At 41.8% G+C, this 14,060-nt stretch overlaps 1 protein-coding gene across 17 annotated transcripts in view; it reads right to left on the bottom strand.

Annotated features, from left to right (window-relative positions):
• Window positions 1-14,060, bottom strand: part of nrxn2a (neurexin 2a) — a 316,441-nt gene that overhangs the window by 271,471 nt on the left and 30,910 nt on the right. For all 17 annotated transcript variants that reach the window (XM_057359543.1, XM_057359544.1, XM_057359542.1 and 14 more), the window contains exon 2: window positions 3,509-4,734. In XM_057359543.1, the coding sequence (XP_057215526.1) occupies window positions 3,509-4,217 (709 nt within the window). In that variant the 5' untranslated portion in view covers window positions 4,218-4,734. The remainder of the gene's footprint in view (window positions 1-3,508; window positions 4,735-14,060) is intronic.

Raw genomic sequence — 14,060 nt, 5'->3', positions numbered from 1 at the left:
CATCTTTTGTGTTCAACAGAACAAAAAATCATTTTTCCTACTATGGTAGTCAAAGATGTCCCAGAAATGTCAGTTGCTAACATTTTTCCAAATATCTTTCTTTTCTTGAAAAGAGACAGTTCATCAGAACAGAAATTTATACAGGTTTGGAACAACTTGAGGGTGAATAAGTTATGACAGAATTTTCATTTTTGGATGGAGTATCCCTATAAATGGTGACGAAATAGAAACTTAAAAGATTTTGCTTAAATCTTCTGCTCCTCCTATAAAAAAAACCTAGGAATCTCACATGCTTTTAGAGTTTCAGATGAGACTTCATCAATGTCTCAAACTATGCTCAGAACAGCACACCAGTCTTTAATCAAAAGTCAATGCTAATTTGGAATGTTAATATAAATAGCTATGCTTTCCGGATTCATTTTACAGCCCTTCCTGTGCATCAACAATTGTCTCATCTGTGTTTATTTTTATATCTCCATAGTTATATTAAGAAAAACACCTGAAACAAAGTCGATACTTAAACGAAACATTACTGAGAACTCCATTAAGTCTCACAGAATAAAAAAAATAAAACATTTCTCCGGGCAGCACCGAGCCCTAACACACTATACAAACAATACAAGTAAAAGCTTTTCTTATGTGAAAGCATATCAAAGCACCCAGATAATGAGGAACACTTGGGCCTGCGTGTGTGTTTATGCTTATGTACCTTTTAAAGTGGCAACGGTATTGATTTAAAGAGCTCCCGGCAGACCTGCCTTAATGCTGTATACAGTGCCCGAACACTTGCCATACAGCATCTGACCAGCACTGCAGTTTTCATCCGCTTCTCTCATGTTAGAAGCAGACCTCATTAGCACGGCTGATGCAGATGCAAAAGAAAAGATGCACACACAGGAGAATGACGTGCTGCTGATATATTGCTTTGGCCTACATTTCCATTCTGGTGAGGACAGCCTTAATTGATACTGACGGCCTCTTAGCTTTGAGGGTAAAAGGCAGCAAAATTTCACCTGGGAGGCTTAACAAGGGCACAGCGATGGAGACCACTCTCCTCCCCGAGTTCAACCATACTGTTAAATATGAAAGGACGTGTGTAATTAACCGCCACTGTTTGATGAGTCTCGTCTAATTCCTCTGAGGATTTATTACATCAATACTTAAAGAAATAATAATTACACTCTGACTCGCAATTATCTATGCATTCTCTTTATTAATATTCAAACGGCCCTTTCTGTTTGATATGTAAGTCACTCGTTCGATGGCTAATCCCTGGAGTACCGGCAAAGACTTAAGGTGCGAGAAAACCATTTGTTCCCTTTAATATTGTCCTTTGCCTGCGTCAAATCCAATTTGTCCTATCAACTTTCAATATGAATTATTTTGCTGTTCCTGACGTCCAGCGACCGTCGCCTATCTCTCTGCTATTGAAGCTCTGGAATCTTTCATCTCAATTCTGACTGCGCTCGCCGGTTTCTGCCCTCCGTCGCGCCGCCGCATTTTATGGCAAACTCACACTACGTGACTTTTGGCTGGATTTTGCTGTCGCGGACAGATTTACAAGGTCTGCGACAAAACCTCCGGATCGCGATCAAATCGGTGCTTGTTTCGGTAGCCGAAGCACGTTAAGTATAAGCAGGTGTGCAACATGATCTAGAACTGTCTCGAGCTATCCCAGACACTACGATATATTCAAACCGGTTTGATATTATCATTGTGTGCGCGATTGAACGACCACGTGGAACTAATCCAGCCAATCACAGCGCAGAAGGTTTTCGTCAAATTATTGCGTGGAGGAATTAAAAACCGCAGGCATGTATTCATTAACATTACAAGGCGTGTTAAATGGCTAGTGTAAAAGACATAAAGCTATTTTCAACAATCCTAAAGAACCAAGTCTGTATAATGGAATATAGAAAACACTTTCAAAAAACACTTCAATGTTTCACGCTCCATTCCAGTGGATGGCGTAAACGCACCAACAACTCATTTGACATCCACCATCAAACTAGAAATGTTCACGAAGTCGTATGTGTTTTCGCTGTTGGTCCTTGACCAAAGTCTTGTAGTTAGCACACTTTGTCTGCGTTGTGTTGTGTAGTGTGCGTGCTGCTACAACAAGAAGATGACGGATGACAAGAAACCTAGTTGTGTAGTGTAAGCGCCATAGAAATTCAAGTTGTCTCACAGTCCCGTAGTGTGAGCTCGGCTTTACGTGCGAGGCCGATGCCCCGCCCCGCCGACTCCGCGGTGGGTGACCTGAGACTGCATTAAGTAAAAAGCCAAGCGTGAGCTGCCACTGTCTCTCTCCTCACTTCCTGTTCAATTAGAGGGAGAAACAGGCCAAATGTATTTCCATATGAAGTCGTGCAGATTTGGCCTCGGGTTTAACGCTCGCCGCCGTATGACAGGCTGTGACTTCTCCGAATGGCTCAGACGTCGCTGAGTGGCCCTAATTAGTCTACATATGTCACCTAGATCAGTTTCTATGGCGAATCGCTGTCCCGTGCTCCAACACATGCCCGTGTTTTCATCAAATTAGTGGGGGAATATGGTACATATGTAGACAAATGGTACGCTGCTATAATTACAGCTGCCCAATTCAGCTAGTTTTGCCTTTCGACGCTGCAGGTCTATAAAGCAAGGCGCGATATTGTGCTACAAACCACAAATGAAATGCTCGAATATGATTTACTGGTGCTTTCTGTTTGGTTTTCTGTAATAATGGAGCTAATATATTAAAGATGTCTCATGGAGATAGGGTTGACATGAATTTATGACTTATTACTTGTGCAGGTAGAGAGAGATAATTCGTCAGGTTTTGCTGTATCGTTCAACTTTATATCTGTATATTTTAACTTATTACAAAAGTTGATTTCATTTCGCTCTGCTACATCATACAAGCTCAAGCTCAATATAAAAGCAAAAAGAAACCGGTCGGTGCGAGCCTGATATCAAGATACAAGTAATGTGACGGCCTCAGCTTACAGTCTCATGTGCTTTCATGGCTTTTTATTTTATGAGATATTGATTCTTTATTTACAGTGACCGTACAAATAAATGGTTTCTTTAAACAGCAGTACACATGCAAACCCTCTGAACCTGATCTAATGAGATCTGTGTACAAACTCATTAGCTGTCAATTCTCAAGCCATTTTAAGGCTAAATGCACTCTAAAACACCCCCTTAGTACGTTGAGCATTAGCATGACTGTATCACCCAATTGTCCTAAAAGTATTAACATTCTTCTGCAAGTGTTTTCCAAATGTTATGATTTTAGCAGTCAGACTGTAGTTTAAGTGCAGTGGAAGACAATAAGAGAAAACACTCAAGCAAATGATTAGAAAACAGGCACGCCAGATCAGATAATGGTTAATAATTCCCAATTCCAGTGCCCTTAGATTTCCTTAAAAGCAAACATTTAACCTTGACTGCTCAGTGCATTATCCACTACCTTATTTTCATAGAGGAACATCTACACTGTGTGAAAGCACATCATCTTGCTTACCTTCACTGCAGTATTTCCCTTTGTAGCCAGTATTAGAGCAATCGCACAGCACCTCGCTTGCGTGAATCGAGCAGCGTCCTCCGTTACTGCACGGATTTTGTTTGGTACACAGATATTCCAGATCGTTCTTCGCCCCTTGGCTGTCCAGGAGGACAGGAGGAGTCTCCCCTAACTTAAGGTTGGCGATCAGGCCTCGGAAAGGTGGCTCGTATTTGACCGTGCTGGACGTGAGGGCTGAGAGACGAACGTCCGGCGGAATGCCACCCACGTATAAATCGCTGGCTACCATCATCTCCCTACGCTTGGACTTCACTTCCGCCATCTTGGACTCCCCGTCCATCACCAGAGTGGTCTCGCGATAGTTCCTCGTGAGCAGGACGCGGTGCCAGCGCTCGTCATTGACGTGTGTCTCCATGTGCAACGAGGCCGGCTCGCCGCAGTGGATGGCGAAGCGCAACTGCAAGCGACCGTTGTTGATCAGAAGCTCCAGGAAATCGCAGTTACCGCCATCGTCCATGTACAGCACCACCGCCTTGCTGATGTTGGTCCTCATGGTGAAGCTCAGCTCTCCGGTGGCACCCGCTTGCCACGGTCCGTAGCGGACCCACTGACCCGGCAGGCCGTCGAACTCGAGGGCCGAGGTCAGCGAGACGGCCACGATCAGCCCCACCAACAACCCTGCACTGCACCTCCACTTTCGCGTCATCATCTTCCGAGCGTGCTCCTAATCCTTCTTTTCAAATGTTCCGTTTCTCTTAATCCACAGCAGAGAGATTAATTTCCAGTCTGGAGTATTAATTTATCCGTCTTTTTTGAAAATAGCGTTGCAGAAATCGTATGGTCCCAGTTTTTCTAAACCCCTCAGTATTTAAGAGTTTCTTTTTACTTCAATCTCCATCTTGATTCTCCTCCGAGCATCTCCATTGAGGAATACTTCTAGAATCCAAGAAAAAAAACCTCACACGGTACTTAGTGCTTTGAAATCTAAAACTGCGCTAAAAATCTGGTTGACTCGACATGTTAAAAGACCGATTTATGCATCTCACCCTCTGGTTAAAGTAGGATTAGTGCTGCGGTTGTATTTTGCTTTTTGTGGGTAGTAGGTCAAATACATGATTTCCTTTTCCCCAGAAAACCTCAGCTCCTCCAGAGAGGTACGTCTGCATTCCACTGAGCAAGCGATGAGTCGAACAGCCGCTGTCGGAGATCCTTTATTGAAGAGGCATCTGAAAGTCAAAAAGAGACAGAGTGTTAATTCATGACCACAAACCTGTCGCTCACTAATATCTCGTATCAAACTTGCGCACGCCACAAACTGCCAAAAATCTGCGTCTTAACTCGCATCAAAGAACAATCGTTTATGACCTTTAATTGTACATTTCCATTACCAGGCCAGTTTGATCACAAAATAAAAACAGGGGCGTGTGATTCCCCCAGCTTGGATTCTTTGGGGATAATGAAATCAATCTTTAATGCACTTTGCACTGTAGCAGACTGGGCTACTTGACAGATTCCCTCATTCGCTTTGCAAATTTGCTGGTTCACAGATGAATATTCACAAACCGGCTCGCAGCTAGTATTTTAAACAGCTCCGAGCCCCCTGAAGCCTTCTCAGTCAATCAGCGCCTCTTTCCTGCCCCATATAGCGACTGAGAGTATTACTGCTTTGGTGCGGCAACCTACTAGAGAGACCAGAGCATCATCATAATCGTTTTGCATGCAGAGGAACGTAACAGAGAACCTATCAGCCCTGAACTCTCTGGTCTCATCATCAACCGTAAACAAAGGTGCTTGTGTGGTAGAAGCGGTGAAACTAAAACAATATGCACTCCGAACGCATGGAAAAATTAATGTGATCGCAGAAAAACGCAAGCTTAATTTCCCATTTGCTTCTAATTAATTACTGTGAACGTGCACAAAAGGACTTCGCAAAAGACCTTGAAAAGGATAACAGCTTGTGTGCCTATCGAAACCTTAAAGGAAAAACGTTGGGGGAAAACAAAGGCATCTTTAGGGTCATTTTCTGCAAATAGAGTTAAAGAAGGATTATAAAAGATGAAGGTTGATACAATTTGAAAGTACTTAAAAGGCTAACAGCAGAATAGAAGCTTTTTAAAATCTTCAAAAAGCTCTTGCGACAGATTATGTTCTCTTATGTTTGTCAAAGGATTAGCGACTAAATTTCATAATGGCAGATCCATACAGCACTGTGCAATAATGTGCACACATGGGAGGGAGAGCAGAAATATGAAGCATAATTGGAATGAAAAGTAGTTCAATTTAGATCAAATTGGCACTCAATCCTTTGCTGTTCCAAATATATCGGCCATGTAATTCCGTTTTAACGTGACAGACAGACTGCTCTGCACGAGGAAGGATCATTTTGTACCGCCGTATGCATTGCTCTGAAATGACAGTGTCTTTATTGTCTAAGTAACAAAAACCACTGTGGGCGGCATAAATGTAGTGTATCTTGAACACACATCATGTCACGTTATATCAGCACACGCCGGCGTGTCTCGGGTGTGTGGCGTTCTCATTTGTAAGTGGATAGATGCAGTCTGGGTAAATGTATGCATGCTTTCAACAGGCTTGGAAAACCGGTTGGAAATCCAAACAGAAACTGTTTCTCTAGTTCTCGCAGTGCGGTCATCGTCATTAAGGTCATTATCTGCCCTTGAGTGTGAGGCGTGACTACAACACAGTGCATAACAATGAAGAGAACAGGACAGGCAGCCCTGACAAACAATTTGGCGTATTTGCGCGTTATCCTGACAGTTAGCGAATCCTCCCAAAACTGCAATTTACTCCCTAGCAATGTTTTACCTTAGATTTAAAGCACTCGATACTTACCGATGAAAGCCCAGTTCCCAGGTCAACGTGCTATCTGAGCTACCAACCAAATAGAATTAGCCATGCTTTCTGCTCCTACATTGGATGGTAATGGACAGCATAAGGATGCACTGAGGGCACTTTAGGGAGGGAGTCCGTGGTGCGAATGTACAATTAGCACATACGCAACAAAACGCCCCCTGAATACATGAGCGTCTTTTGTCAAGCTTATATTTAAAGCTCACACTTGAATAACCGCATTCATATTCAATTAACCATTGCGGTTCTGCCTCGCATTACTTCCTCTTGATGTTTCTTTTAATTAGCCAAATCAAATCTACTTGATTAAAAAGCGTCCTCATCCGCCACCTACACTCGAGAAATGGCGGCTCCGGAAAAATCTGCCCCCTTGGTTGCTGCTGAATAGTATGGAGAGCTGTGGTAAGCAGATACGTCTGATGGTGATAAATTTAAGGGTTCGTTGCTCTCATAACCCCAATGGGTCACCAGGTCGGCCAACAACTAACTGGTCTATTAGTGAAATGGTTTATCTACATTTTACTTATGTGCTCAAGTTTTGCTTTTTATCAGCATTTCTGCATGTTCATATTGTGGAAATTCCAGTCCAGTGTCTGTTGAATTCCAACAAAAACAAACCACAGAAATGACATTAAGGCCCAATTCTACCCCTTACCCCTACACTTTCCCCTACCCCTCCGTTTGGCGCGTTCACGTGAAGGGGTGTCTCAATTCTTTTTCGGTTGGAGGGGTAGGGGTAAGGGGAAGGGCCAGATAGCCTTTCAAACGAAGATTTTTCGGGACCTCACTTCAAATGAAGGGCTAAGAGAAATTTCCAACATGGCTGCTCACTCGAGCAAGCAGACCCATAAATGTAAGTCATTTTTGCCATTAATAAGGATTTTTATGACAATTTTTCATTTTATGTATGTTACATTCAATCTTGTGTTTGTATTTACAGTGATGTTCTTTTAACGTTTGCAAAAAAATCGCTAAAGTTTGCTAGCGGACAGCACTGATTGCACGATATTAGAAAATATATGTTCGTCATATACCCGGTGCATCGCCGCATGTCCTCTGACGTAACGAGCTAGCAATGACGTATATGATGACGTATAACAGTGTAGTAGTGGCATCCCATTTCTTAGCGGAAAATTTGTAGCCCTTCCCCTTGCCACTTTGTTTCAAGGGGCAAGGGGAAGGGGCGAGGGGTAGGCGAAGGGGTAGAAAATAGAATTGGGATTGGGCCTAAGCAACTCAACAATAATGTCACAGACTGAGAGAATGCCAAGAGAGAAGAGACATGAAAGCTGTAAAAAAATTTGGCTTAATCCATCCATCCTTATATTAATTTGTGAACTGATTCTGAAATACACATAAAAACAAAGTGATTATATTCAAACTGTCCATTTTATCATTGGGAATCATACCAAGGAGCATACTAATACAATGCGATACTAATCAAATGCATTTAATTATTTGCTTATTTAATTATTATAAGAAATACCACAATTTAAAAATAATACAATTAATGAATGATTATAATGTACACATTATACAATAAATATATAATAAATAAATGTATAATTTCTAGAGGTGATGATTCAAAAACATGATGTGTAAATGTAAAAATAGTCAATCCTTAAAAAACTAATCCTAAAAGCCCTTTATTTCATTCCACTACACTGTGCTTTGTTAAGATGTTTCTCCACACATAAAACACCCTCCGAGAAACATATTTGATCATTTACATGAATGCATTTATCTTTCTATAATTTATGCCCCATGACCTTGGTGTTACAGCAACTAGTTTACTCCACGTGAGGTGAGAATACTGAGGTATGCAACTAGCCAGAAGAAAGATGTCAGTTTGCTAATACGGCACAGAGGCTGCTGTCCTTTCAGCACCACAGATAGAAGCCAGCAAACATCAGCACCACGGACAGCACACTGCCCCTCCATCAGTGAGAGCTCCAGGCTTGGATGCAAGATCAGTAGAGTGGCATAGGATGCAGCTGAAATCCTATTTAAACAGAAGCGTGTGAGGCTCAGAGGAAAAGAGCTATGAGCTTAAAGTCCTAGATGATTGGGCTAACTCCACCTGTCTGTGATGGAAGGAGGGTTCAAAGCCAGAGCGGGCACAGACTAGCAAACTCTTTAACATGGTTTCTGTAATCTAACACCCACCGGACAAAGATGGGTTGGAGCAACTGCTCCAACCCATCTTTGTGGAAAACCTGCCTTTTTACTGTGAAGTCTCGTTGGAGGTGGGAATACATCAGAGGTTTGGGATATGGCTGGGTTGTAGCTACTGAAGTGTTTATTTTCTGATCTTTCAGAGAATAGCAGCGAATAGGCCTGGTAATTGTGTGGAGAATTCGGTTCTTATTAAAGCTCGGTGCCTTTGTTTTAGTATTGTGTGGTGGTAAACACACTCTGAAAATATCAGTAGCTATCATCAACGTGCAAAGCAAGGAGAGCAAGTGTTTACCATATGCGCAGCAAAAGCTGTGTCTAAGAAAGCTAGACGGAAGAATGCAAAAAGATATACTTTAGTTTATTTACACTCTCAGGGTGCTTTTGACAGTCGAATGTGAACACAATCACAGGGACTCGAGGATTGACAAGGGAAAATCATGGACGAATATGATCTTCATAAGGATTCGTAAATAGGTTCGGCTTAATGTTGCTGGATGAAAGCGCCTTTTCTGTGAATACAGAGGGAAGCTGGTGATTCCACTGGAGTGCAGCAGGAGATGTAACGCCCCATTAAAAACATGTGTATGTGTAAATTTGGGACGGATGGGAGGAGGAGAGAAGAGAAAGGAGGGGGTGGATGGAGACAACGTTCCATAGCTCTGCGCTAAAGTCGATGGAGGCACAACTAACACGTACGATAAAACGTGATGTAAATTCGACAGTTAATCCAACCCAGCGATTCAAAAACAGCATTAATTGCACAGGTGCCCAAAATGTTTACGACCTTTTCATGCATTTAACGTGACAAACGCACATGCTGCTGAGAACAGTCGTGACATTTCGGGACTCGGCAAGTGTGAATGACAAAATAATCAAGAAGAATCTCGTGGAATGTGGAGGAGGGAACGAAGGTAGGTGGAGCCATTTTGATTGACGCGTGCCTCGGCTCCAACGACAGCTGCGGAGTCCACTCAGTGACAAATTGTCAAGCACATAATCGCAGGGTAAAACACACAAGATCTAATTACCGCACATTGTCTGAGTTTCCCCTTCATTCGATCTTGCAGGTGCCAGAAATAATTGCCATGTCTGAAAAGCAAAGAGTAGGCAAAGGCAAAACGGAAAAATGCGCTTTCCTGTCTTTAGCCCTGGCTGCGGGTAATGGAATATGCAGCACTTAGACCACGAAAAGGCAACTGTTGTTTTAAAACCCCTCCAGTAAGAAACTATTGAGCTGTGAGGGTACCACAAGTATGCATACGTTTGTGTTTTTCTGGCATATTGCGGAGTAGGCAAAAAATGCAGCTTGGAATATCTGCTGTGTCATTGCGTTATCTGATTTGCCATTCTGTCTGTTTTTCCAGCAAGCCTCAGTGGTTTGGGACTTTAGTGACAGTACGAAGTGGGCTGGATGACCGCGGGGGGGGTGGAGCTCTTGTTAACGGGGGTGGTCATGATGTTGCGTGCCGGGAGAGGAAAGAATCTTGGCAGCGGGGATGTGAAGGGAATGGAGGGGAATGGAGGACACTGTCTTGGCTGAGTGGATGGAGAAGCCCTGGAGACCCGGGTCTGATGTACTGCTGTACAGAGCAGTGAGAGGGTGAAGAAGTCAGGGCGTAGCAGATACAGCATGTACGCCCGCAGTCCTGCAGGACCGTCTCATTTGTTTGCTATCAATTCCAGTGTCCAAAGGGAGGTCTGTCCTAACGGAAATAAATAAAGATGCATTCATGTTGAGGATGATATGGCACGATGCAGATCTACAGCATGAAAAACTAACAGAAAATGTCATTTGCCACATTGATATTGATTGTATTGTTTGACGATTATTTTACAAAAGCTCAAAGGAGAAGTCGTCAAGTATTTAAATATATACATACAATTAAAACGTATACCATTTAAAGTGTCAATCAAATCAAGATTGACGGTGTTGGCATATATTGTAGATGCCATTGTACTCTTAAACTCAAAACTTTCTCTAAAGAAAATCGATGACTCATCCTGCACTACACAGATTTTAACCAATCAAATGCTCTTTTGAAATGACAATGTCCCTCCCACTAACGGCACCTGTAACTGACTAGTAGCAAATAGTTTTATCATTGTGACATAGCTAACGCCCATCATCTATGTAAATAAACAGAAACTCACCCATCGTGTGCTCCGCATAAGTTTCAAAAGATAAAGACGTCAACACAGTATATAAAACTGCTCATCAAGTGAATTAATGATGTCTTTAACAAACCAGCAAGAGAGCGCAACAGTAGGGTTCCGGAAGGAAAATAGTTTTTTTAATGATAATCGACAAACATTTTAAGGCAGAGTTGTAATGTTGTTAGTCATATCAGAGTTGGTTGACTTAATTCACGGCTTTTAACTTTCAGTGATTAATTTTCTGATATCCTTATGGAGAAAACAAATAAACACAGAACAAGCAGGTGGCCACTGTATGCGCTCCATTGCAATGCATGTGTCATTCGCTGGTGAATCTTGTTTGGCGGTTAATGGACACGAATGAACCTCTCTATTTCTAATTCAATCTATATATATCCTCAATGCGACGTGATGGATGGCAGGTGTGAACCGGGCGGCCCTCAAACGGAATCAAATGTAAAGGAAATCAATACACTGAGAATCAACAACAGTGAACGAGGGGTGACAGTCTTTAGTTAAGCTCTTCAGATGCCTGCGACTGATGCTTCTCTCTCGGCCCACGCAATTCCACAACAACAAACTTGCTCTGCTCGTCCCTGGTTTTTTACGCTAACCAGCTGTGACAACTATGACACAAGCAGTCACATTAGCGTACCACTTGGGTTTGTATCCTGTGCAATTTACCTTCTTCTGTGTATACCGAAGTGACATGGCGGCATTATTTTCCCCTCCGCGCACAAAGCCATGTGTGTGTCCATGAAAAACACGCACACGAACCGTGCGCCCAAACCTCTGATGTTACTGCGATTGATAACATCTATCTGACAAAAGCCAGAGAAGAGAAATCACATGCGATGTGTGCTTCAGCTTATATCGGTAAAAAAAACTATATGACACGCATTACATTTAGTAGCTTAACCAGATCTGACGGGTGGAATTGCTGGAGCCACTTTAAACCCACCCACCCCTGTTAACACCCCATATGCCGCAGGGTCCTAAAGATCCTCGATCCATTTTAGGGCTGCATGCCTCCGGCTGTACCCAGGACCCAGCACCCTATCTGTGGACTTAGTGGAAGTGGATAAACCCTGGAGCAGTGGTGAATGAAAGAGTCACGCAGAGGCGGATGGAGCCCAGGAGAGCAATTGTACGCTATCTAGACACAAATGTGCTGATACAGGCCATTCGACAGTCAGACAGATGCTGACATACATACAGAAATAAGCACGAATCGGGGATGGAGAACTATACAGACATGCAATGCAGGACTGAAAAGTCACATTACACAACCAAAAGCAGACTGAAAACTAGGGTTGAAAATATGGATGCCAACTTTCAGAAATGTTGAAGTGAAAGTGAAGTGAAAGTGACCTATTAGTCAGGTATGGTGACCCATACACAAAATGTGACCTCTGCGTTTAACCCATCCAGAGAGTAGTGAACACACACACAGCAAGTTGTGAACACACGTACACCCTGAGCAGTGGGCAGCTATCACTGCAGCGCCCGGGGAGCAAGTAGGGGTAAGGTGCCTTGCTCAAGGGCACCTCAGTCGTTACCTGCCGGCCCTGAGGATCGAACCGGCAACCTTCTGGTCACGAGTTCAACTCTCTAACCATTAGGCCACGACTGCCCCTAAATGTTAAAGTGACACAATAGAAGATGTCAGAACACAATAGAAGATATTTTGAAGAACGTTGGTAACCGAACAGCGCTGGCACCCATTCACTTCTATTGTACGGACACAAAACCAATGCAAGTGAATGGGTGCCAGTTAACAACATTTTTCAGAATATCTTCTTTTGTGTAGAAAGAAAGAAAGTCATTCAAGTTTGAAATGACAAGACAGTGAGTACATGTTGACAGAATTTTCATTTCGAGGTAAACTATCACTTTAAATTAACCATCAATAACATTATAAACACAAAATGCAAATCACTTAACATGTTAAATGCATATTCTTAAGAAATGACACTACTGGTATTTTAATCCTTATACATTTTCAGACAGCTATACGGTATTTGAATACATTTTATCTGTGTTAAGCATAAATCAACTAGTTTTTCAATTCATTCAAGTTCCTATTCAGACGTCCTTCTATTATAAAAATAAATAACTGGGGCAGGGTGATTTTCATTACGTTTGGTTCCGATTAACGCTTCCAGAATGTCTGCATTTCTTTGCTGATCCAGAACATTGCACTGACAGGTTTCCTTTTAGTGAATCTACAGCGACACAGCAAAAGAAATGATGTTTTAGCTGAGTTTACAATCTGAATTCCGTGTGAGGAGAAAACAAAACTGGACACAAAAAATAATACCAAAACAAGAAATGGATGACATCTTTCTTTTGATTTTCTATTATGATTTTGCTGGTAGTATGCAACAGCAAACATGCAGCACAACCAGTGTCATGTGATTTGAAGAATGTTGGTAACTGAACATTGATGATACCAATTCACTTCTATTGTACAGACACAAAACCAATGCAAGTCAATAGTAAGGCCATTGTTTGTTTACCAATACCAACATTCTTCAAAATATCTTATTTTGTGTTCTGCAGAAGAAAGTCATACAGGTTTAAAATGACAAGAGGGTGAGTAAATGATGACATTATTTTCATTTTTGGGTGAACTATCCCTTTAACTTTAGTATTTTGTAATGTATAGTTAAAGGGATACTCCACCCAAAAATGAAAATTCTGTCATCATTCACTCAGCCTGAGGTTGTTTCAAACCTGTATAAATTTCTTTGTTCTGTCAAACACAAAGAAAGATATTTGGATGAATGTTAGCAATTTTCAGTTCTGGGACATCATCCACTACCATAGTAGGAAAAAATATATAATTTTTTAAATTCTGTTTAACACAAATTTAGATATTTTGAGGAATTTAGGAAAACAAACAGTTCTGGGGCACCTTTGACAACCGTTTAATTTTTCCTACTATGGTAGTCAATGATGTCCCAGAAGTGAAAATTGCTAACATTCTTCCAAATATCTTTCTCTGTGTTCAACAGAACAAAGTAATTTATACAAGTAAGAAATTACATGAGGGTGAGTAAATGATGACAGAATTTACATTTTTGGGTGAACTATCCCTTTAAAGCCAATAACAAAAAAACAAGTATTTAGAAAGAAAAAAGCTAAGAGAGATAACTACAGTATAAAAGAATAATAAAAATACAACATGGTGGCTTAATTGTACAGGTATTGTTTGCAGAGAGGCAGGAATATGGAACACACACACGCGCACACACAAGCATTGTGAATAGATAGCACACACATTCAGTGCATAAAGTCAGAGCAGATGACAGTGACTAATGGCCATAGATGGGACGGGCCCGAGCTT

The sequence above is a fragment of the Triplophysa rosa genome, linkage group LG19 (assembly GCF_024868665.1).
Source record: "Triplophysa rosa linkage group LG19, Trosa_1v2, whole genome shotgun sequence".
NCBI classification, from domain to species: Eukaryota; Metazoa; Chordata; class Actinopteri; order Cypriniformes; family Nemacheilidae; genus Triplophysa; species Triplophysa rosa.
This window is presented reverse-complemented; position numbering and strand designations above follow the sequence as displayed.